Here is a 25,143-nt window from a genome sequence, read left to right on the forward strand (position 1 = left end):
CTGTAAAGTACTGAAAACTTACCCACACATGTCAGCAGAGTGGAACAACTTCAGACAACCATGATTATCAAATCTCATGACCTCTTGATTCTAAATCTAATTCTGTACTTGAACTTCAGATCTAACAGTGTGTTTTTTTGTTTATAAGATAATCTTAACATATTTTCTAGACATGATATTGTGCTATTTTATTGACCTGTCAAAATATGTTCCCGGCTTTCATTATATTCTGTTCACGCCTTAGTAAGATTAACATGAAAGCCAGAAACATGTTTTGACAGGTCAATAAAATAGTACAATTAAAGCAGACTTTCTGGTAATTACAATAATAATCTGTTATAAACTTTATTTCTATAAGAAAACATAAAGTGATCTTTTTTTCATTCTTACCTGCTTTACATTTTCCAGCTAATTTTGTGTTCATACTTTGTGATTCCTCTTGTCGAAGCTTTTGTTCTTTCTCTAGGGAGTCGGCCTACAATATATTCTAGATATCATACTGCTCTGAGACTTGACTTCAAATTATTCTACTTTAACCTTTACCCTGCTAAATTTCTAAAATGTAATTCAATTTGGGCAGTACCATTTTATTATTCAAAGGGGTGTTCACTGAAAATTTACTGAATGGATAGCGAACAGTGTAGGTTCAAGATCTTGGTCTCCACTTGCCACCAGCAGGCTAAATGTTAACTACATGGAAGTTCTTTTTCTGAAACATTTAAGCTATATTATGAATTTATGATAGTGGGTTACCGTGAAGTATTCTTGAAAACAACATATATAAATCACATTTGACACCATCCATCGCCACAAGGGAAAGGGAGAAGCCAGTTACACCTTTTAAAGCTGACTGCCACCCAAGGGAGATACCGGTACCATTTTTCAGGTCGTTGGTTTGACGTAGTCAAGAATAGAACTTATAACTTCTAGTACTCAAAGCGGATACTTTCCCACTAATCTATCGGAACATGTTAATGATGACACATCCAATGGACACATGCTTAACTAGAGCTATCACTAAAGGTGATGAATTTACCCCCCGCATGCACTGACACAGTACATTGCAATTTGACGCACACAAGATTGCATAATTATGTGAACTGTATGTATATAGACTGTATGTATACAGTATAGTAACAAAAAACCAAGTCCCATAACTATGCAGAATATTTATCTAAAAGAACATTACATGCACCATGCACAACTAGGGTTGGTACTGATCACTTGTGTGAAGTTTCATTAAATTGTGTGCAAGGGTTTGGAAGATTAGGCGCGCACAAGATTGCATATGCAGACTGTATGTACATAGTATGTTTACAAGAAACAAAGTCCCGTAACTAGGGCTGGGTACCGCCTTGAAAAAAATACCGCGGTATACCACGGTTTTTTCCTAATTACCGCGGTATATACCATGGTATACCATCATATTTATCGCAAGACTTACAGCAATGGTAGTGGTCATAAAAATATTGAAAAACTCTCAGAATTACTTAATTTATTATGAGCAACAACGAAGACTAGTTACTTGACTAGAATTAAAGAAAGAAATACACTGGAATATTAACTTGACTAATGACTAGTTAGATTAATGACCCTTAGTATTTTTTACCAGCGTGTATTCGTCGGAAGACGCCATATTGTCTCTAGGGAAGCACTGGGTCACATGTATATAGGTCGCGCTTGTTTGAAGTTCGATTCGTGCACCCGTTTGATAAACCAGTAACGTTTATGAAGGCTTCATCAGATTGTTTTCAAACAAAAAAAAATAAATTTCGACTGAACATTTTCCATACTATTTATTTCTTTTTTAATACGTGCAAATACATACTGGGATATTTTAAACTATCATCATTTAAACAAGAAGTCGAGACTCGCCGAATTTACCAGACTCAAAGTAAAAACAAGTGCGCCCATGACGTCATTCATCTATACGGAATAATCTGGAGGTTTTCCAAGGTTTTGATTGGGGATCACGCGGTCGATCATACATGTTCATTTGCACCATTGGGTGGTTATTTTTGGAAACTAATAATAGTAGCATGGGAATTCCAGAGATATAAATCGGAAAATCATGCATGGTGTCAATTGCTGTTACGGAAGGCTACATAGACAAACTATATTAAAAATAAACAGAGGTAGGGATAATTTTGATAAAATACCGGTATTCCCCGATGGTACCGCGGTATCGTACCACGGGAAGATGGTACCACGGTTACCGGTATACCGGTAATACCGCGCACCTCTACCCATAACTCTACAATTTTTCTTGTTGAAAGAACCTAACATGCCCCATGCACAACTACTGTTGTTACTGATCATTTGTGCGGAGTTTCATTAAATTGTGTCAAGGGGATGAGGAGAGATGGCGCGCACAAGATTGTGTCTATGTATATAGTATAGTAACAAAAAACAAAGTCCCGTAACTCTGCAAAAAAATTTTCTGAAAGAACCTAACATGTCGCATGCACAACTACTGTTGTTACTGATCACTTGTGTGAAGTTTCATTAAATTGTGTCAAGGGGATAAGGAGAGATGGTGCGCACAAGATTGTGTCTATGTATATAGTATAGTAACAAAAAACAAAGTCCCGTAACTCTGCAATTTTTTTTTCTGAAAGAACCTAACATGCCCAATGCACAACTACTGTTGGTACTGATCACTTGTGTGAAGTTTCATTAAATTGTGTCAAGAGGATGAGGAGAGATGGTGTGCACAAGATTGTGTCTACGGACAGACAGACAATGGACGGACAGACAGACAACCTGAAACCAGTATACGCCCCCTTACAACTTTGTTGTTGGGGGGTACAACAAGTGACTTGAAATGAAAAGCTATTTTGTCAAACTGTCATGGAAAATATTTGCAATTCCTGAACATGGGTTATAAATAAATGATCAGTATGAATGTATTTACACATATCTGAAGTTCATACTTACCAGATCTTTGAGTTTTGTTTCAGTATCTTGATTTTCCATTTTTGCTGCTTGAAGTTCTCCTGTCAGATTGAGTACCTATAACATCAATAAACTATAAGTTTTTTGCAGAAAAAGGGCAAAACCCTTGTATAGCATTATCTATATCAGCCTGTGTTGCAAGTCTAAACTTAGTTATACCAGTCTACTAGTATATTTAATGGATATTTTTAATATGGTTCTCAAGTTTCTATTAAGATTTGTGTAACTTTCAAGTTCTGTTCTAAAATAACAATCAGCAACTGCAAAAATCTCATTACTAACGCTGAGTAAACGTAAGTTCTGTGTGTTTGCCTTGGCAAACATATTCCCTTATATCATGTTATCCTTCTCATAAACCCAGACTTGTTTGACTTTTCCACATAGTTCTACTCAAATTAAACTGCCTTGCGACATTATGTACCATCACACTAAACTTAGTTCTACTTAGTTTAACCTTTACCCTGATAAATATCTATAATGGACTGCTCCATCATTCAATTTGGGCAATATCATTTATTTTTCGAAGGGGCGTTCACTGAAAATTTACTGACTGAATATCGAACAGAGCAGACCATGATCAGACTGCACAGATGTGCAGGCTGATCTTTGTCTGCACTGGTCGCAAAGATAGAATCACTTGCCGCCAGCAAGCTAAAGATTAGTAAATAGCATAAGGTGCCAGAAAAGATCTACCTTGCTGCATAATGCAGCATTCTCTGACTCTATTGGTTCTTTTATATTTTGCTCAGTTTTGCACCAAGTCCCATACTGGTAAATGCACTCTTACCATGTTTAAGGTCACATGTGCTTGATAACTGCATCAATCACAGATAGGTAAGGGACTAAATTTTTCAGCTTAGTTTAGCATTAAGTTACAGTACACAGACTTACTTTGTTACTTAATGTCGTATTCTCTGACTGAAGTTCGGCATTTTTTCTGCTGAGTTTAGCATTAAGTTCCAGCTTATCAGTTTCACGTCGCCGACAAGCTTCCATCTCAGATACCAGTTCTTTGTTGGTCATCTTTAACTCTGTGATTTCTGTATCAAGGTTCTTGATAAGTTCTTGAGCACTGAAATACGAAGAACTAGCATTGTAATTTTCTCAATGATGAATCTATATGTAAAGCTTCCGAATTATGGGCAATGAAATGACTCAAGTATTTGAAAGGTTAACAAGAGCTGTCAGTGGACAGTGCGCTTGACTATTCTCAGTGCTTGATAGTATAATATAAGCTATGAGTAAAACTTTAACATTACAATAAGCATATTCTAAGTCGAAAAGGGGCCATAATTCAGTCAAAATGCTGATAGAGTTGCCTCCTCCTTTTTACAGACTGGAGTCATGATGGTAAACAAATATGCAAAATATCAAAGCAATATCTCAATGGACTTTGAAAATATTTGAGGTGGTACGCAAACTTTAACATTTATCCTAAGTCGAAAAGGGGCCATAATTCAGTCAAAAATGCTTGATAGAGTTGCCTCCTCCTTTTTACAGACTGGGGTCATGATGGTAAACAAGTATGTAAAATATGAAAGCAATATCTCAATGGACTTTGAAAATATTTGGGGTGGTACGCAAACTTTAACATTTATTCTAAGTCGAAAAGGGGTCATAATTCAGTCAAAATGCTTGATAGAGTTGCCTCCTCCTTTCTACAGACTGGGGTCATGATGGTAAACAAGTATGTAAAATATGAAAGCAATATCTCAATGGACTTTGAAAATATTTGGGGTGGTACGCAAACTTTAACATTTATTCTAAGTCGAAAAGGGGTCATAATTCAGTCAAAATGCTGATAGAGTTGCCTCCTTTCTACAGACTGGGGTCATGATGGTAAACATGATATGAAAGCAATATCTCAATGGACAGTGAAAATATTTGGGGTGGTACGCAAACTTTAACATTTATTCTAAGTCGAAAAGGGGCCATAATTCAGTCAAAATGCTTGATAGAGTTGCCTCCTCCTTTTACAGACTGGGGTCATGATGGTAAACAAGTATGCAAAATATCAAGAAATATCTCAATGGACTTTGAAAATATTTGGGCTGGTACGCAAACTTTAACATTTATTCTAAGTCGAAAAGGGGCCATAATTCAATCAAAATGCTTGATAGAGTTGCCTCCTCCTTTTTATAGACTGGGGTCATGATGGTAAACAAGTATGCAAAATATGAAAGCAATATCTCAATGGACTTTGAAAATATTTTGGGTGGTAGGCAAACTTTAACATTTGTGTGACGCTCACGCCGACACAAGACAAATGGCTGGTCAATTTTCAATAATATTATAAAATTCTATAAAATTATTTCACATGCAAATTAATAAATAATGGCAAAATTGTCGACCTGTCTTAAGCAGCCAGCCAGGGGAAGCAGACAATTTGGCGCTTAAGCCAGGTGACCGCTGATCGGAGGTGCATCAGTATATGTATTTTTCAGACTTCTGACCAGTTTAGCCTTTAGGCCCATTTCTTTTTCGATTTTCTTTTATTATTTTACCAGGATACATTAACGTGCATTTCCCTTCACAATACGAATGGTCTTCTTAGCAATCTAAAACTCTGGCGTGCTTTTATTTTACAACAAAAATTGTTACAGACAATTTTCCAACTTCAAAACAAGTTTGTTTACAATTTTCGCCATTTTGGTAAGGGAAGCTACTTTCCGTGCTTACTGTCTATGCAAAAGATCGAGTGGATTATATTTCTTTCAACAGTCAGGGGTGTAACTGTTTTAAGTTATGTAACCTATTTCAGTTACTTTTTCAAGCATTTTATAACCTGTATTAGTTATAAAATATAGTTAACCCAGGTAAGTTATTCAAAAAAGTCTTTTTGCTGTTCTCACAAAGTGACCTTAAAAGTGAAATTAGTAGCAAACTGTGGTTAATCAAATTCTCTTTTAGTCTGATCATGACCTGATAAGCATAATGGGATGTAAAGAGTTTTATACCTTTTAATCTTTTGCGTAAAGCTTTAGCAGCCTTGCGTAAAAAATTTTACTGCATAACTGGAAAGATAAAAGTTCAAGGATTCAGGAAATAATTGCATTAGTCTCATTCAAAATGATGAATTGGCACAGGAGGGCTTTGTAATATTTAATGATAACTGAAACAAGTTATGAAAGAATAAGCAGTAACTCAAATGGGTTATAAACTGCGATAACTTGAAACAGTTACACCCCTGACAGTTCAAACACAATAAATTTCGTATAACTTTCCTAGTATTTTGATGAAAGAAACAAAAAAAATCACAAATATTATGCTACTAATTAGATACCAAGTATAATCTTTAACCGAGATCAAACTGTGAACAACAAAACTGACACGAGGTAACACGCTAATTGCCGATAATTACTGGCCATTTGATCGTAACAAAAAGGGAATCACACCTTTGGTCATCAGTTTTAATTGAGAAGCTCATGTCATTTTGTCGTTCCTGTGGTGGTCACGCAAAACTTAGTAATCACGTGTTTCTCAAAAATCGGGTATCTTCAGTGATTATCGGAAGAAACATGGCCGCTGAAAGGGGTCAAATACGGCGGTCGGGAGGCAATTTTGGTGGCCGCTGGCCGCGGACGGAAGGCGGCCACTGAATTAAGTGATGAAATAGAGGAAAATCTGTCGGGGGCATCATAAAATGACCGCTGAATGGTGGTGACCGCTGATCGGAGGTGACCGTTAGTACAGGTTAGACTGTATTTATTCTTTTAAGTGTAGATTTATAAGTTAAGATGACGGAATTCATCAAGGAAGAACATTTCATTGAAGGTTTTTACCCAATTAATCAATGTCACAATTTATTATCTCTAACTTGCTGTATCCTAACAGAACTAATTATAAAATCAAAAACTTAGAATGGTTAAAATGTAAAAGCTCAACTATACCTTGTAAAGTCAGTTTTAAACTGAACAAGAGACTCTACTTTCTCCCGCAGTTCTTGAACTTCTTTTTTCTGCCGTTGAATAATATCTTCATATTTGGTAGCAGTGAGATTTATCTGTTCTTTTTCTGCCTCCACATTAGAGAGTTTATCAGAAAGGGCAGAGAACTTTGACTGAGATTCACGTAATTCAACTCTGACCTGTTCAAGTTCACGCTGGGTTTTAACATGTGCCTGAAACATAACATAATGTTCATAAGTGCTTTGCCTTTGGGTACTTGAACATTTCTTTTGTCATCTTATATAGATAGAAAGGTATGTCCATGGTTTGGTGATTCTAGCTGAAATACTTTTTTGAATAATAAGCATTTTCAATTTTTTTTTTAAACAAATCAAGGGGAAAAACTGCTTTTACTAGGTCAAGGGGGATAAATCTACGTGTGAGCAAAGGTCATGTGCTAATTAATACTTATGTCAGGTATGGTGATTTTAGCTTAAATCCTTTTTGAATTATAAGCATTTTCAATTTTGGACAGACAGAAAGGACGGACGGACTGACAAACATCCTGACGGACAATGCCAAAACAATATCCCTCCACCGTCAGCATGCAATAAAAACAATATTTCTATCTTTGTAAGGATTTCAATTTTTTTTGTCCACTACCTGACCTGAAAATCCATTTATAATAAATACATAATTTCATGCTTGTAAACCACAACAACAAAGATTTTAACAACATATGTAAGTCTATATTCAACTATTAATCATTTATAAATGATGCAGTTTTGACCAGAAGACTTACAAGCTCAAAATTGTTCTTTTGTACTTCTCTCGCAAGAAGTTCCGATTCCTTCAACTTTAGTTCCTTGTCCAAACTGTTAGATTTTACCTCCTCTGATTCCTGGAATTAAAAACAAACATATTTAAAATCTAATTTTATTCTGGCTTTTTTAATTTGTTATCTAAAAAAATGATTTAATAATTCTGGAATTAACATAAAATTTGTTGTACTGCACCAATGAAAGATAATGATATTATATGATAATGTACTAGTTACATGTTGTCACTATTCTTAGGTTTAATGGCAAAGTAATGCCTTTTCTTGTATTAAATAGCATTTAAATTATGTAACTTAACAGTACTTACTGAATTTTTATTAGTACTTCCTTGTTCTCATTATGTATTAACAACCTCCCCACATGAAACTGGATACACCAACTTTTTTTATATCCCAGTATCAGGAGTATATGATAAATCTTTACCCTGCTAAATTTCTAAAATGAACTGGTCCATCATTCAATTTGGGCAGTACCATTTATCATTTAAAGGGGTGTTCACCAAAAATTTACTGACTGAATAGTGAACAGTGCAGACCATGACCAGCCTGCGCGTCCGTGCAGGCTGATCTTGGTCTGCACTAGTCGCAAAGGCAGAATCACTTGATGCCAGCAGGCTAAAGGTTAAGAAACACAAGTTGCAAAGTTTGAATCAATACCTGGTATGTTTTGATGATGGCCTGACAGTCCTGTCTGATCTGCTGTGTCTCCTCCTTTGCTTCCTTCAGCTTCACCGTCATCTTCTCTAACTGAACTTTTGTCTCCTACAATACATACAACAATCATACACAACAAACATGGATGTGCAGGCTGATCTTGGTCTGCACTGGCCACAAAGGCAGAATCACTTGCCGCCAGCAGGCTAAAGGTTAATCCGACTCGATTAGTGGGTGAAACCAGTTTCAGTTTTGCAAAACCAAAAATTGCCCTCAAACAATAAGCATCCTACAATGTATAATCAGTATCTTTATTTTTACATGAGTAGTCCCCGATTTGCGTGTCGTGATATTTTAACAAAGTTGAATGATAAACTTCAGCAAAATATGACTTATGACAGCTAACAAACAATAAAGTCTCTAAGTTCCTAATGAATTTGAAGTCAGCTGCCGGAAGTACCTAGATAAGGTCATCAGAGAAGAAAGGAGTACTTTCATACTGGTGGCCAATTAACCGGTTCAATTCGATTTCATGTAAGTGATTATCTGGTTTCAAAATTTTGGAATAGTCCCAGTCCTAACTTTAACAGCATAAACATTCCAGTAAAAGTAAAAAAGGGAGTTAAATTTTCTCTTAAAAGCAAAGTTAACCATAACATTTTGAAGACTTATTGGATAACAAAGATTGTTTTTGCTATAACAAGATGTATTAAACACCTGAATACATTCACATTAACATTTTAATGACACCAGTCAAAGCCTGTTCTACCTCATTCTGGCATTATGTTACCTTGTGTGTTTCAAGTTCTACTTTCAGTTTATTCTGAGCCCACTTGACCCTTACATCAGCTGAAGACACCATCTCTTTATGTTTATCCAGTTCTTTTTGTATATGTGACATCTCTGCATTCTAAAAATAGACATATTTCTATATTGTGGTTATACAGGTTATACAGATATCTGTAGTCAAACAAAAACAGAATGGAAACTAATAATGAACTCAATTGATATAGGTAGCAACATGAATAATATTTAGCTGCATGGCCTGTTGGTGACCTGATATGTGATATATGTTGTCAAGGAAATCCAGTTTGGAATATGTCAGTTCAGCATGTGACGTATCTTGACAAGTAGAAATGCTGGAAACTATTAGAAGGCAATTTTTTTTTGTTGGGTTTAAAGTCGCACCGACAGAATTATAGGTCATATGGCGGCTTTCCAGCTTTGATGGTGGAGGAAGACCCCAGGTGCCCCTCCATGCATTATTTCATGAAGAGCGGGCACCTGGAAGGCAATATAATATCATCAGACTGTTAATATGGTATACCTAGAGTAAAAACTCCAAGACATAATTATGGCCCTTTAAAAAGTTCCTGATGCATCATGATTGATCATCTCCAAATACAAGAACCAATTCTTACAAATTTATACAGCATGATCCCTAACCCCACTCCACTCCCTACACACACTTTTCAGAGGGGGACAAAAACAAACACTTTGTTTCTGATATCAAAGAACTCACATTTATCTGGCATGTTCTTCAATGAAACACAATTATAATTATCATATTAATTCTGTCATTTTGCTAAATCCAAGCAAATACTCCAGATATCAAATCTGTACAGAATGTAAAAGCATATATGCAAATGCACACAGTTATGCAATATCTGCATACATATGTTTTCAATATGCAAACAAGCAAACAAAATTTCTTTGATGAATAGTAAGTTTCAATCAATATTTTGTAATGTTTATACATTAACTTTCCCTATAAATATTTCTCATTTTGCTCTATACTATATAAATGCCATGTGTTTACATTTTTGGTGTAAAACTGATGTCTTTTCAAAACATGTTAAAACTTGTTTACGTACAGGTGGCTTTTGGTATTAACTTATGTCAACATGAATTTTTGCAAATTTTTGACATAATGTAGAAAATACTAGAATAATGATTTAAAAAGTATGTCAAACACCTGACACTTTTTTAAATGATAAACAAAATCAGCAGTACACAATCATGTTTTTTTTTTTACAAATATGTAATTCTGCTATTCACTTCTTTTGATATTTCTCAATGTCAGATATGCATTTCATATCACACTATGTAAACAAAAACTTAAGTTTCTCTCCCAGATAATGAAAAGCTTCAAATTATTCCTCACATTCACATTCAAAATCAGGAAAAGAAAAAGAATCCTATAACCACTATAGGTTAGAGCTATATCCTCCAAAACTATGTAAGGGGAGCTGTAGTCTAGCAGATAGGGAATTAGCTGCTCAACCCTGAGGTGACTGGTTCGAGCCCCACTGGGGTCATGATCACATTTTCTCATACGACACCAGTACTGGTTTTTCTAAGAAGCTGACTTGACAGCAGTTTAAATAAGCTTCCAGAACACAATCAACTTATCAGGCTAAAATAAATTAATATAAACCACAACAATGTAAGGTTTTATAAAAAGTACCACCAGCATTTAACGCTACATCACTTTAACCTTTACCCCGCTAAATTTCTAAAATAGACTGGTCCATCATTCAATTTGGGCAGTATCATTTATCATTTGAAGGGGTGTTCACTGAAAATTTACTGACTGAATAGCAAACAGTGCAGAACATGATCAGCCTGCACGGTGCATTGGTCGCAAAGGCAAAATCACTTGCTGCCTGCAGGCTTAAGGTTAATGTCAGACTATCCATGGCCAGAATCTCTTCTCTTCTTACCTTTGCTTCAACCTCAGCAGCTAACTTGGACCTCTGTTCTTTTACTGCTCTCATCCGCACTAAAAATACATCTCGTTCCTTCTCCATTTCCTGGAAAAACATTTCAAAGATTTGTAAAGAAATAAAGGTAAACAATTCCTGAAAACTATGTTAAATTTAGCTATGTGAAATTCTAGCGTTGTGACGTTATTGCAAATGCATCAAAACAAAGATATGTAATAGTTCTTTGAAAATGAAGTTTTTAAAGGCACTGAACCGTCCAAAAGTGTGGCCCCTTTACACAGTCCTTTTCTAGAATTCAATGCAAATATCAGTCAACTGACAATCATTATGTAGAGTAGTATACGTGCTATATATATGCTGTTCAATTCTTATATAAAACAACTCTTTCTTTCTATGATTTATTGTTATTTGATAATTTTTTCTTCAAAAAATGGACCTAGCTGTTAAAGAGAACCTGGAACTTGCATACAAAATGAAGATAGAGACCAAAATAAAACAGGCTATAAATAAATCTCTGAATTTACACTGTAGCAGAAGAAATGAAAAACAGATGCCAATCTTCGAGCAAAACCAATTAAGGTCTACAAGAGCATTACTAGAAGAAGGAAAACATTCCATAAAAACTTGCTACCTGTCCTAGTCTTCTTACAATTATCATTCTATCAAATCTAAGTCCCACCTCACACAGTTTTGAAAGTTGTTACAACTAGAAGCACTGATAAAATATGAAATTAAATTCTTTACAAAAGTTGCTGTATATTTTTATAACAACATCAGAAATACTTGAAAAGAGAAGCTGCGATTTCTACACAACAATATTTTACCTTGAGTTTGTTTTCTGCCCTCTCAGCTTGTTTCTGGAACTCCAGATTTTTATGTTCTGCCTGAGCAAATTTCACAACCATCGTATCTTTTTCTCTAGTTGCTTCCTCACACTGTTTTGTAACCTGTCCAAGAGAAATAATTTCAACTGACAATGTCATTTTTTCAACCCTGTTTAAAGTATTTTGATGTAAAAAAACAAAGAGGATTTATAAGTCAAACACATGTCATGTACTTATCACCATCTCTAAATGAATCTGAGTCAACATTCAAACTCAGTATAGTGTAATGGATGTGGAAACCGACATGCTGTAAATAGATCATTTTAACACAGGGCAGAGTCCATCACTGGAACTGATGCATGCTGGGATTGGCCAGACAGAGAGGAAGGACGCCATAGTGTACAACAGATGTTATCACAGACAACAACTCTTACAAGTTTTATACAACCTAAAATGTCACTCGACCAGAGTTCAAATTGGTAAGCAGCCTGACAAATATCAAACTGGCTTTTTTAATACCATATATTTAGGTGCTTGTCTGTAGATTCTAGAATGTGAAGCACTATGTTTAAACTTCTGAAAAATATGATATTTAATCAATTTCTTTCCCAACAAAAATTCTATTCTCTGGCTTTGATCTGTCTTTGATCTGCCGCTTCAGATATGAAAAGATGTCATCTTTTACAAACTTGAAAAAAAACCCATAATTCTTCAGTTTTTTTTGTAGCTTCAAAATCCTCAGTAAATTAGTGAGTGGTTAACACGTTAACAAAGACTGAAAACAAGACTTATATTGAAAAGTGTACGTTAGACAATACATGTACAATGCTGTTTTTTTCCTGTTTCTGATTTTACTACATGAAATAGAATGTCTCTATACAATGAAGCCAGAGTTATTTTTTGTTGTTTTTATTTTTGCATTGCCAGATTTGACTTTTAAAGTTTCAGTAGGACGAGGAAAAAAACAAATTAAAATGAAAACAAGATGAATATTCTTCTTTCTCTTAACATCAGAAAATGCATATGTGAATATTGCCGGCAATGCATAATGGTTCTGTCTCCTGGACTGAAGCAGCTAAAACCTAGCAACATGGAGCTGCATGCAGCCTACAGATACCCTTGCCTTTTAATAGATAAATTCATCATAATGCACTAAATGTTTCAGGTTAAAATACACTAACAGTTTTTTTTATAATGCTACACAGAAATCGGATAAGTGATAAAAATAAAACAATAGTTTCAATTTTATCTTTATTTCAATTTCTGGAAAATAAGATATGCTCTCCTGTAATCCAGAAAAAAACTCAGGTCTGACTGAAATGATCACCTTTCATGGGGTAAATTAAAGAAAAAATCACGCTAACCTGATCTACCCTGATCTTCATTTCATGTTGTAGAGTAGCTATGGCTCGTTTAGCTGCACCGTCATGGGATGACAGTTTGTCTTTCAATCCTCGAATCTCATTGGTCTGTTGTGCTATAGTGTACTCTAACTGTAAATAAATATTGTGAAGATTAACCTTTAAGCCTGCTGAATTTCTAAAATGGACTGGTCAATCATTCAATTTGGGCAATACCATTTTTTATTCGAAGGGGTGTTCACTGAAATAGCGAACAGTGCAGACCATGAGCAGCCTGCATGGACATGCAGGTAGTCATAGCCTCTACTCCATCTAAACAGCTGATCGCATGTATTGACATGTTGCCATTTGACTGAGGCCTGATAGGGGTAGCCGAATTCGGAGCTCTATGTATAGATCTAATGGGCAGGCTGATCTCGGTCTGCACTGGTCGAAAAGGCATTTATCACTTGCTGCCAGCAGGCTAAAGGTTAACTGCACAGTAAAGGACTATACTAATGTATCTGTGAAACAATAAATTGAATAACATTTCTTACAAAAATATGCTACAATCTCCATTAAAATTTAAAAGAAATGAAGTCCTATAAATTGATCAACTTCCCCGAAGAGAATTCAATCCAACAAGTTCCAAATATTGAAGGAGAGTAGAGACATAATATCTGGACATTTAAAGATTTAAAATGCAAAATAGAAGAGTTCCCAATTTTTCTTGAAACTTGAATCAGGTAGGAAACATCAATTATATCTCAAATGGTTTCAGATATCTTCCTCATAATTATGTGTGCTAAAAACTCAGACTTACACACAACATTCTATTTATACTTCATTACTCTTTAGAAAAGATTATGAGACTACCAGTATATACTTATGCAGCATTAAACACGTACCTCTTTAATCTGTGGTATATACAAGTCATCGGAATTATGCATTTTAAGACGATCTAGTTCTTTTGCATTTGAGTCCCTTTCTGACGTCAGAGTTTCACATCGCGTTCTGTGGTCTGACACATCTTCTTTTAACCTAGACAACAAGACAAGACTAATTTACAAAGATTTTTGTACAGAATGGTTCAAATCATCATATGACTACCAGGTTATTTTTTTCAAACAAACTTTCAATAAAACTGACAGTAAACAGATCTCACTAGTAATCTAACTGAGCCGCACCATGAGAAAACCAACATAGTGCATCTGCAACCAGCATGGATCCAGACCAGCCTGCACATCCGCGCAGTCTGATCAGGATCCATGCTGTTCGCTTTCAAAGCCTAATTGCAATTAGAGAAACCATTAGGGAACAGCATGGATCCTGACCAGACTGCACGGATGGACTGTGCAGATGCGCAGGCTGACTGTGCAGATGCGCGGGCTGGTCTGGATCCATGCATATTACTCATTTCAGTGACTGCGTGAAAATGGAATACTGCTTGTTCCTGACAGTATGTTCTGTTGTATTTTATGTCATACTGACAGAAAAAGTCATTACTTTCTAGCTTTTAACAGCGGAGAAAGACTACAGGTTATTGTTGGGCATCATTTCTTGCACGGACAGGCCCCATGGTAAAATGACTGCCCTTCTTCAAGCCTGCCTGACAGCTTCCTAAAATAATGACCCAAGCAAGGCCAGAACCATAGGAGCATGAGACTTGAAGTCAACAACCTTAACCACTTATTAAAAGAGATCTATGCCCTCTGCTCTTTACAATTTTATTTCCTTTTAATCAACTTTCTGATTTATTTACTTTCATCCAAAAGACAAACTGTACTGATTCTTTTCCATCCTGGCATTCTTAACGAAGAAATTCTGTGATAAAAAGGTAACTGTACATGTTATACAAGAACATTTTGCAAGATTGTTCGATCAATGTATTCACTGCTAAATCATCCAATTCCATCTAAATATTATACATTTACATGAAGAGTTAGAAGCCCCCTATACACATCTTCTCCCTATGATTCTAACCTCTCATGTTTGTATTATTAAATTAAATTTGTACAGTAACATTAACTAATTAGCAATGCAAAACAAGAGGGCCAAAATGGCCCTATATCGCTCACCTGTTATCATTGCACTTAAGGACAAGAAGGTCAAATAATGACCTAGTTTTTGAAGGCATGTGACCCAGTTTTATACTTGACATAGATATCATCAAGGTGAACATTCTCACCAATTTTCATGAAGATCTCATTAAAAATATGGCCTTCAGAGAGGTCACAAGGTTTAACTATTTTTAGACCTACTGACTTACTTTTTGACCACATGTGACCCAGTTTCGAACTTGACCTAGATATCATCAAGGTGAACATTCTCACCAATTTTCATGAAGATCCATTGAAAAATATGGCCTCTAGAGAGGTCAAAATGTTTTTCTATGTTTAGACCTAGTGACCTAGTTTTTGACCGCAGTTGACCCGGTTTCTAGCTTGACCTAGATATCATCATGATGAACATTCAGACCAACTTTCATACAGATCCCATGAAAAATATGGCCTCTAGAGTGGTCACAAAGTTTTTCTATTATTTGACCTACTGACCTAGTTTTTGACCGCGTGTGACCCAGTTTCGAACTTGGCCTAGATATCATCAAGATAAACATTCTGACCAATTTTCATGCAGATCCCATGAAAAATATGGCCTCTACAAAGGTCACAAGGTTTTTCTCTTATTTGACCTACTGACCTAGTTTTTGACCGCACATGACCTAGTTTCGAACTTGATCTAGATATCATCAAAATGAACATTCTGACCAATTTTCATGAAGATCCTATGAAAAATATGACCTCTAGAGAGGTGACAAGGTTTTTGTATTATTTGACCTAATGACCTACTTTTAGACCGCATGTGAACCAGTTTCAAACTTGACCTAGATATCATCAAGGTGAACATTCTGACCAATTTTCATGAAGATACATTGAAAAATATGGCCTCTAGGGAGGTCACAAGGATTTTCTATTTTTAGATCTACTGACCTAGTTTTGGACCGCAGTTGACCCAGTTTCGAACTTGACCTAGATATCATCAAGATGGACATTCTGACCAATTTTCATGCAGATCCCATGAAAAATACGGCCTCTACAGAGGTCAGAAGGTTTTTCTATTATTTGACCTACTGACCTAGTTTTGGACTGGACATGACCCAGTTTCGAACTTGACCTAGATATCATCCAGATGAACATTCTGATCAATTTTCATGAAGATCTTCTGAAAAATATGGCCTCTAGAGAGGTCACAAGGTTTTTCTATTTTTAGACCTACTGACCTAGTTTTTGACAGCACGTGACCCAGTTTCGGACTTGACCTAGATATCATCAAGATGAACATTCTGACTAACTTTCATGCAGATCCCATGAAAAATATGGCCTCTACAGAGGTCACAAGGTTTTTCTATTATTTGACCTACTGACCTAGTTTTAGACCGGACGTGACCAAGTTTCGAACTTGACCTAGATATCATCAAGATGAACATTCTGACCTATTTTCATAAAGATCTTACGAAAAATATGGCCTCTAGAGAGGTCACAAGGTTTTTCTATTTTTAGACCTACTGACCTAGTTTTTGACAGCACGTGACCCAGTTTCGGACTTGACCTAGATATCATCAAGGTGAACATTCTGACTAATTTTCATAAAGATCCCATGAAAACTGTGTCCTCTAGAGTGGTCACAAGCAAAAGTTTACGCACGGACGGACAGACGGACGACGGACGATGGACGCTGCGTGATCACAAAAGCTCACCTTGTCACTTTGTGACAGGTGAGCTAAAAACTGGGTTAACATTTAATTTTACTAACCTACTTATCTCGCATTCTCGATCTAACAACATCTGCTTGGCCTGATAAAGTTGCTTCTTCAATTCCTTCAAGCCTGGAATGTTTGAATTACCTCCCTTTTCATGATGACTAGCTTTGAAAGAACACCGTAAATTGTTTCTTAAACACTGATCACATGACACAGGATTATCTCCCTTTACAATTTGTTCATCTCGAGACATTGCACAATTTTCTGAACTACTATCCACATTAGTTTCTACAGAATTACTCTTTAAAGTTGCATCTAACTCTGATAACAGTTCATCCTCTGAATTTACTACTTCACACTGTTCATGACTTGGTTTAGATTCTAAATTTCTACTGTGACTAGGAACATTTGTCCTTTGTGTTCTATTTTTTGGGATGGCACCAGATTCTCTGGTAAATGCTTGAAAGTTATCTATTTCAATAGCTTTAAAAGATTCATTCTGAGCTTCAGCAGCTTGCTGAGCTCTTTCATCTTCAGGTTTGTTTTTATCACAGTTGTTTGGACTCTCATCCAAATCTTCTACTTCCAAAGCATTGCTATTTGAATGTCTAGAATCAGTTTGGCTTTCAGTTTCATTGTTTATAACAGCTGAACATTCTATATCTCTGCTTGCATCTGCAACTGGATTCTGAATCTGATTAATTTCACCTAGATTAGGGAGAGTTCCATCATTTGCTCCTACAATACCACGACTAGCCTGTGCCTGCAAGTGTTTGCTTTCACTCTGATCACATTCTGGTTGATATGACTCTGGCTTTTCTGCAGCAACAACACTTATTTCATCCTCTGGAACATTTTTTTCATCACATGTAACATGTTCAGACACTTCCACACCAACCTCTTCATTTTCAATATTTGCTTCATCAAAACCTTCTGCACCACTTTCATTAACAACATTCATTGCATTCTGATTTTCATTTAGATCCCCACCTTCAGCATTGTCTGGATGTTCTTCAGGCTCATCTTCTCCATCAGATTCTGTTGGTTCAGTATCTCTTTCAAGAATTATGTGTGATCTACTTTCTTCCAGTTCACTTTCAGGTTCAAGAGAAACATCTTGTCCAGATGCTGATGCACCATCAGCTTCACAGGCCTCCATTGGATTTCTTGTCTCACTATCACCTTCTATCTCATTATATGATCCAGCACCAAGTTGCTGTGAATCATATTCATCTAACTGACAACAAGATTCAGTACGATGAGAAGTCACATTCTGTTCCTCTTCAAGACTGGCCCCTACAGCACCTTCGGCCTCTCCGTTGTTCTGACCACCAAACCCAACATTTCTCTCTGGTTGTAAAGAAACACTTGCATCTGCTCCAACACATGACACTGGAAAATATTGTTCATCTTCAGCAGCATATTCATTTATATTCTGAAAGCCATGTCCTGGTTCTGCACATTCATCCTCTATATTCTGGTTATCACCTAAATTCCCAGCAACAAAGTCTTGACCTCTATGTCGATTCTGATCCCCTTCCGTCAAAGAATTGTTACAGAAATTTGAATTATTATCTTGTCCTTCAGCCTCTGCCTGGTCTTCAGGTAGAGAAAATCCTTCAGGGTTCTCTGATGCTGATTCTGTCAAATTTTCATCATTTTCTACCTCATCTAGTGTCCCAACATTATGATTATCACACCCTTCTCTTACAAGACCACCTGATGCACTTGCACCATGATTCACATTGTCTGAATTCCTTTCAGTCTGTAAATTCCTTTCCACTTGTGCATTTTCATGGGAACTATCTTCACCTAAGTTTGTGCTACTTTCAGCCTCAGCGTTCAGATTAACACTGGCTTCAGCAACACTGTCTGCTTCTGGGTCAGGGTTTTCTAAAGTATCATCTTCTTCCTGCTCTGCATCAGACATGTCTCAAACAGTTCTGAAATATTAAATTTAATGGTTAAGTTGAATAAAATTTCTATTTGGATATTTTTAAAAAACTGTTCAAACAGTAGAAATTTAGAAAGACATCTCAGGTTCACAATGATGTATTTCATTTCATGATACCAAGATACCTTCTGAAAGAAACGTGTCAAATATATATTTAGCACTTGATACTATCAAGTCTACCATTCAGGAAGTAGGGAAAGCCACTCAAACTATTTCCCAGAACAGGATGTTTCCCCTACTGATATATGCTTTCTCCTAGCTCTATAACAGGTCCAGGAACAGGGGTATATTTATGGACTGTCTGTAAATTAATAGGTTATATAGTAAATTACAGTTTCTATCTATTGAGTGTACAAAAACTCCTGGAATTACATTTCTCCCTCAAAATCATGTGTTAAAGTTAATTGTTCTGCTAATCAATGGTATGCATAAATAAAGGTAACTGATAATTTTCAGTAATTTTTTTACTGAAAAGCCAAAAAATCAATGTCTAACTCACATAAATATAAATTTAAAAGAACAATTAACTGTAATCCACAATTTTGAGGAAATGGAATAGAGGCAGTTTAAGCATGTTAAGAGAAAATTCTAACAGTTATCACTTCCTGTGTGCCAGATCCTCTAATGCACATCATCTTTAAAACTCCTGTTTGTCTATATTTGTCTTGGCATGTTACTGCCACATAACAACAACAACAACACTGAATTTGTATTTAAACAGCCAAAGTAACTTCATATATAAGCAAAAGCATTTCTATCACAAATACTGATCTGGTCAATGTAGTTGCCATACTTATTTTGTGAAGTATAGTACAAATTGAATACTTTCAATTAAAAATATTTATTCATAAATGATTACATGACGGTCAACCCCTAGGTCAGGCTTCATAGGGTCCAGTTACTGAATGGATGGAAAGCAAGCTATCCAGTTACCTAACAGCTTGACACTTCAAACGCTATGTACCTCCAGGGTCTTCGCCACCAGTGGCATAAAAACTCCAATTCTGTGTCAATATTTTCTCCCTAAGCAGCAGACTATTTTCATAGACCTGCATTATGTAAAATATAAAATTGAAGTGTCTCAGGGTATGGATCCATACCTCTAGAATCTGATTCTAGAGGTACAGACCCATACCTCTAGATGAGCATATTAAACTATAATTAAAGTTACTCGCCTACTGTTAAGGTGAAATTTTTCAACAATGAACATTTTCACAGGGCGTCCACTGGGATTTTAAAAGTTGGAGCCACCAGTTTAGCCACTTTCAAAATTTTAGAGCCACTTTGGAGCAAATCCATTTTTTTGAAGCCGTGGTCTGTTTTGTATGCATAAAGAAGGGATATGTGTATAAGATAAACAACATAATACTTGTTACACTTACTACGGTATGTATTAATGTAATATATTCTGTGTTTTATATTTTCTTGTAACAAATAAATAACAATTTTAAGTCGTTTTATCAATGATGATACAAAATTAAATTAGCACGCTTATTAACAACACAATCTCATATCCATCATATAAATCAACTTTCAACTATCAACAGACTCTTTTAAACAGAAAGATGTACATTTATAGGGATTTTTCGAGAGCTCTTTAAAGGGCAGGGTACTGTTAAAAATGGGACAGGGTGCATTTTGAGCGTTGCACACCTTTGTCTACAACAAACAAAAGTTATATTTCCAAGGTTTTTTGGTTATAAATGTCTCTTTTGTAAATTACTGCATTGTTTACTACATGGTGTGCAATACAATCTTGATGCAGAACCTAACATTTTATGATATTTCTAATAAAGAAAACTTGCAAGACAAAAATAATGACTGCAATCATAAATCAGACAGAAGGTATGTATTAATCATAAGCATGTTATATAAACAAACAGGAATAATGTTCTGTTTCTTTGTTTTTCATATGAATTCATAGCAAGTTTCTTCTAGTGCAAATCTGAAAACATTTTCAATAAATGTCATTATACTTTCATCATATTACTGAACATACCGTTGATACTCATGTAAAATGTGCAGATTTATGACCTCCGGGACCACCCCCAAATCGTGAGGGCGTATATTTGTAGTTGCCACAGGTATACACAATTTTTCAACTTCAAAATAAATTTATTTACGATTTTCGCCATTTTGGTAAAGGGAAACTACTCTTCGCGCTAATTGTCTACGCTAAAATTTAATATTAATGTTACATTCCATAAAAGATCGAGTGTTTGTTGTTGATTTTTTCCTTATACAATTTTAATTTCATGTAAATTTAACATTATTTTGCTAAAAGAAATATAACAAGAGCTGTCCGTAAGACAGCCAAGCTCGACTATTTGAAATATTGACCCAGAAGCAGGAAAATATTACCCAAAAAAGTTAAATATCAAAAGAGTTTTAAGTTCAAAAGTGGGAATAATTTGACCAAAATGCATATCAGTTATGGGACTTGCTGCTATCAACTAGTTTTATAACCCCGAAGGCACATGAGAAGTTTCAATTCAATATCTGCATTAGTTTTGGAGATAGAAACTTGCATGTAAAACTTTAACCAGAATTTTCAAAGTCTAAAAGGGGGCATAATTTGCTCAAAAAACATGTCAGAGTTATGGGACTTGACCCAGTGAGGTTGGTAATTGATCTAGAAAAAGAAAAAAGAAATTTTAAATCTATATGCCTTTTAGAAATAGTTGTATGTACTTGCACGCAAAACTTTAACCAGAATTTTCTAAGTCCAAAAGAGAGCATAATTTGGCCAAAATGAAAGTCAGAGTTATGGGACTTGCTGCTATCAACTAGTTTTATAACCCCGAAGACACATGTGAAGTTTCAAATCAATATCTGCATTAGTTTTGGAGATGGTAACTTGCATGTAAAACTTTAACCAAAATTTTCTAAGTCTAAAAGGGGTATAATTTGCTCAAAATACATGTCAGAGTTATGGGTCTTGACCCAGTGAGGTTGGTAATTGATCTAGAAAAAGAAAAAATAAGTTTCAAATCTATATTATGCCTTTTAGAAATAGTTGTATGTACTTGCACGCAAAACTTTAACCAGAATTTTCTAAGTCCAAAAGGGGGCATAATTTGGCCAAAAGGAAAGTCAGAGTTATTGGACTTGCTGCTATCAACTAGTTTTATAACCCCGAAGACACATGTGAAGTTTCAAATCAATATCTGCATTAGTTTTGGAGATAGTAACTTGCATGTAAAACTTTAACCAAAATTTTCTAAGTCCAAAAGGGGGCATAATTTGCTCAAAATACATGTCAGAGTTATGGGACTTGACCCAGAGAGGTTGGTAATTGACCTAGAAAAAGAAGAAATAAGTTTCAAAGCTATATGCCTTTCATTGATGGCTGTATGTACTTGCATGCAAAAACTTAACCGAAAAAATCGTCGGGAAAACAGCGTGGAAACATCCATTCAAAACAAATGGGTCGCCGCCCGCTCATTGATCAATAAAATTGGTTTGGTCATCGATAATTGGATCAATTAAAATAAACATCAACGGATACTTCGAACATACCCATTGAAAACGTGCTTTCTTTAATAATTGATCGCATCCGTCTTCCCCGCTCCAGTTAACTCGCACACACATGTCACAACATTATGTAATATACACACCTGTCAAAACATGCGTCAGCTGATTACGTGCTAACCGTTTTATCTACCCGGGAGAATATCCGAGAGGTGCGAAACGGGAACCAGGCTTCTGGATCAAATACACAATAACGTGGGGAAAAAATGAAAATATATGTGGAGCCATAATGTTTCGCCACTCAAGATTTTTTGGAGCCACTTTAGTCAAAATTGGAGCCAGTGGCTCCAAATGCGATAGGCAGCGGACGCCCTGTTTTCATTTCCACCAAGTTTGGCATAGAACGTATATATATATTACACTGAAAAATGATAAAATTAAAGTTAGATATTGGTAAAAATGCAAGAAGAATGTAAATTTTAAATTAAATACAACGAAATAAACAGGTAAATCACAAATAGTTAAATAATAAATCACAAGAAATGTAATTTATTAAACTAATATAATGATCCTTTATATTATTATAATACAGTTTATCAAAGAGCCGGCTACCTCGACTTACATACAATATAGATATACGATATCATCAATATGTATAATATTATATACAGCTGGCTACCTAGACCTTTAGTATCAAAGGACCGATTTTTGTTGGGTTTGAATAAATAAAATGTCAACAGAAAGCTGACACTTTTCTTCTTACTCTTGTAGAGCCATAATTATAATTATTGTTTAGAATGTCAGATTTCTACATATAGAAACATTCTTTTTGCACGTAGAGAATGACTCAAAGCAGATTGTTGTTTAAACTCCAACAATTAATTTAATCGTAAATCTGATGTGTGAAAAATACCGTGTATTTAAATTTAATAACAATGATAATATCAAAAATTTAAACAAAAGGCGACAACGAATTACATTTAGTGGAAACACTGCTTACTCAAACTTTTAGATAAAACTCAGAAAAAATACCTAAGTTTAACATGCTTAAATGGGATGAACAAGCATTATATCCAAAATATTTTCAGGGAACATTTACAGCTTCGACTTGCAAATTTTATCAAAATATGTCCTAATTTTTTGGTTCTAAATACTCTGAATCAAGAAGGCAAATAGCATGTAAAAAAACAACATCTTTCTCTCAGGGTAAAACAAGCCCAGATTTAGCCATTTTCACAGGGCGAAATGTAACATTAATGCAGATATCTTGCATTCAAAAACAGATGCAGGCAATAATTTCATGGCAGAACTTTTGTTTTCAACAAAAATGCAACAGATGCTTTCCCAGACCCTCACTGAAAGGACGATTTAAACTGTATGGCGTAATCGTGTGGATAATGGCAGAATAACCTACAGCATACGCTTCGATTGGATGACAGGATAAACTAAGATAAATGCCGCATTCCAGTCCCCGTATCAGTTGTTCCAGTTAATATTAACTTTTAATAAGTGCGCACTCAAGAGTTCATACCAGACTTTAAAAATAAACAAGTTTTGAGACTTATTCAGAAGATACTTCACAAGTGGGGCCAGGATAGCGCAGCTAATAGGGGATTTATTCATGGCGCAAAGCGCCGGGATGAAAATCCCCAAGACGGTAACGTCCGTAGAGTTATTCGTCTTTATTGTTTGCATATATACTGAGGCAATTTTTTCAATGTTTTCCGGTTCTGGTTTATGTACACACTGCAGACTGGTTGTCTGCATGAACACCCGAGCACCCCGAATCAGTCACAGAAATTCGTAAACTGCGACAACATGATTCTTTCACTTCTTTTTCGTAATGAAAACTGTACATGCAACTGAAAAACACGTACTTTTAAAACAGTAAGGAAGTGTAAAGGCCGTCAAGTTTCTTCATGGAGTGCAAACAAACAAAAAAAGTCCTAAAGCCTGTGCGAGAACGCGGTGAATGATGTCACCGTCACGGCTTCCCGTAAATTTTGCAAAGTATGATATTCGCTGTAAGAGGTATTATGACACTAAATGTAAACTGTTTACAGCGAAGTTTCACTTTCTTTTGAGTGTTGAATATTTCTTCGTGAGTAGATATATAAATGATAAATCCGTATTTGCTAGGCGGTGCCTTAATTCATATTATTACGGCCCAAAGATCAAGGTATACAAAGATGTAAGGCAGTGGCTAGGTAGCCGGCTCTATATATAGATATCGTATATGAACATGTAAGTCAAGGTAGCCGGATTTAATAAACTGTATTATAAAGAATCATAATATTAGTTTAATGAATTACATTTCTTGTAATTCATTATTTATTCAGGGTTAGACACTAACTTATTTGAACAAGGTTCCCAAAGGAATCTCTACTTTTTAAATCTGGGGGTCCTCCTCAGGCTTTGGGATCCCTCATAATATGATATATAAAAACAATCACAACAGGTGTCTTATGAGAAGTTACGGTCGTAACCCAGTGGGATTCGAACCCGCAACCTCTGTATTGAGTGGCTGACACCTTAACTACTACAGAAGAATGTATCCAAACTGATATCAATTTACATGTTTGCCAATGTCAAGACAAGGTAGATATAATCATTGTCAAGTCTATTGTGACAACCACTAAAAATAATAGATCTAGTATTAAAAAAAAAAAATTCTTGAAATTTTTGACTTCTCTTCATATATTTTAAAATATAAAATCTTAATATTACCTGGCAT

At 35.5% G+C, this 25,143-nt stretch overlaps 1 protein-coding gene across 4 annotated transcripts in view; it reads right to left on the bottom strand.

Annotated features, from left to right (window-relative positions):
- The window catches only part of LOC123547113 (coiled-coil domain-containing protein 186-like), a 48,291-nt gene that overhangs the window by 20,810 nt on the left and 2,338 nt on the right, over positions 1–25,143 (bottom strand). For 2 of the 4 annotated variants that reach the window (XM_053551380.1, XM_053551383.1), the window contains exons 2-14: positions 19,798–19,987; positions 17,038–18,927; positions 14,133–14,265; positions 13,249–13,377; positions 11,885–12,007; positions 11,058–11,147; positions 9,125–9,244; positions 8,338–8,442; positions 7,645–7,743; positions 6,846–7,075; positions 3,847–4,027; positions 2,938–3,012; positions 391–475 (exon numbers count right to left, since the gene is read on the bottom strand). In XM_053551380.1, the coding sequence (XP_053407355.1) occupies positions 391–475; positions 2,938–3,012; positions 3,847–4,027; positions 6,846–7,075; positions 7,645–7,743; positions 8,338–8,442; positions 9,125–9,244; positions 11,058–11,147; positions 11,885–12,007; positions 13,249–13,377; positions 14,133–14,265; positions 17,038–18,914 (3,247 nt within the window). In that variant the 5' untranslated portion in view covers positions 18,915–18,927; positions 19,798–19,987. Of the gene's footprint in view, positions 1–390; positions 476–2,937; positions 3,013–3,846; positions 4,028–6,845; positions 7,076–7,644; positions 7,744–8,337; positions 8,443–9,124; positions 9,245–11,057; positions 11,148–11,884; positions 12,008–13,248; positions 13,378–14,132; positions 14,266–17,037; positions 18,928–19,797; positions 19,988–22,555; positions 22,756–25,143 lie in introns of those variants that run through there. The other 2 variants (XM_053551382.1, XM_053551381.1) reach the window with 2 other exon arrangements.

This window comes from Mercenaria mercenaria, chromosome 9, assembly GCF_021730395.1.
Source record: "Mercenaria mercenaria strain notata chromosome 9, MADL_Memer_1, whole genome shotgun sequence".
Classification (NCBI taxonomy): domain Eukaryota; kingdom Metazoa; phylum Mollusca; class Bivalvia; order Venerida; family Veneridae; genus Mercenaria; species Mercenaria mercenaria.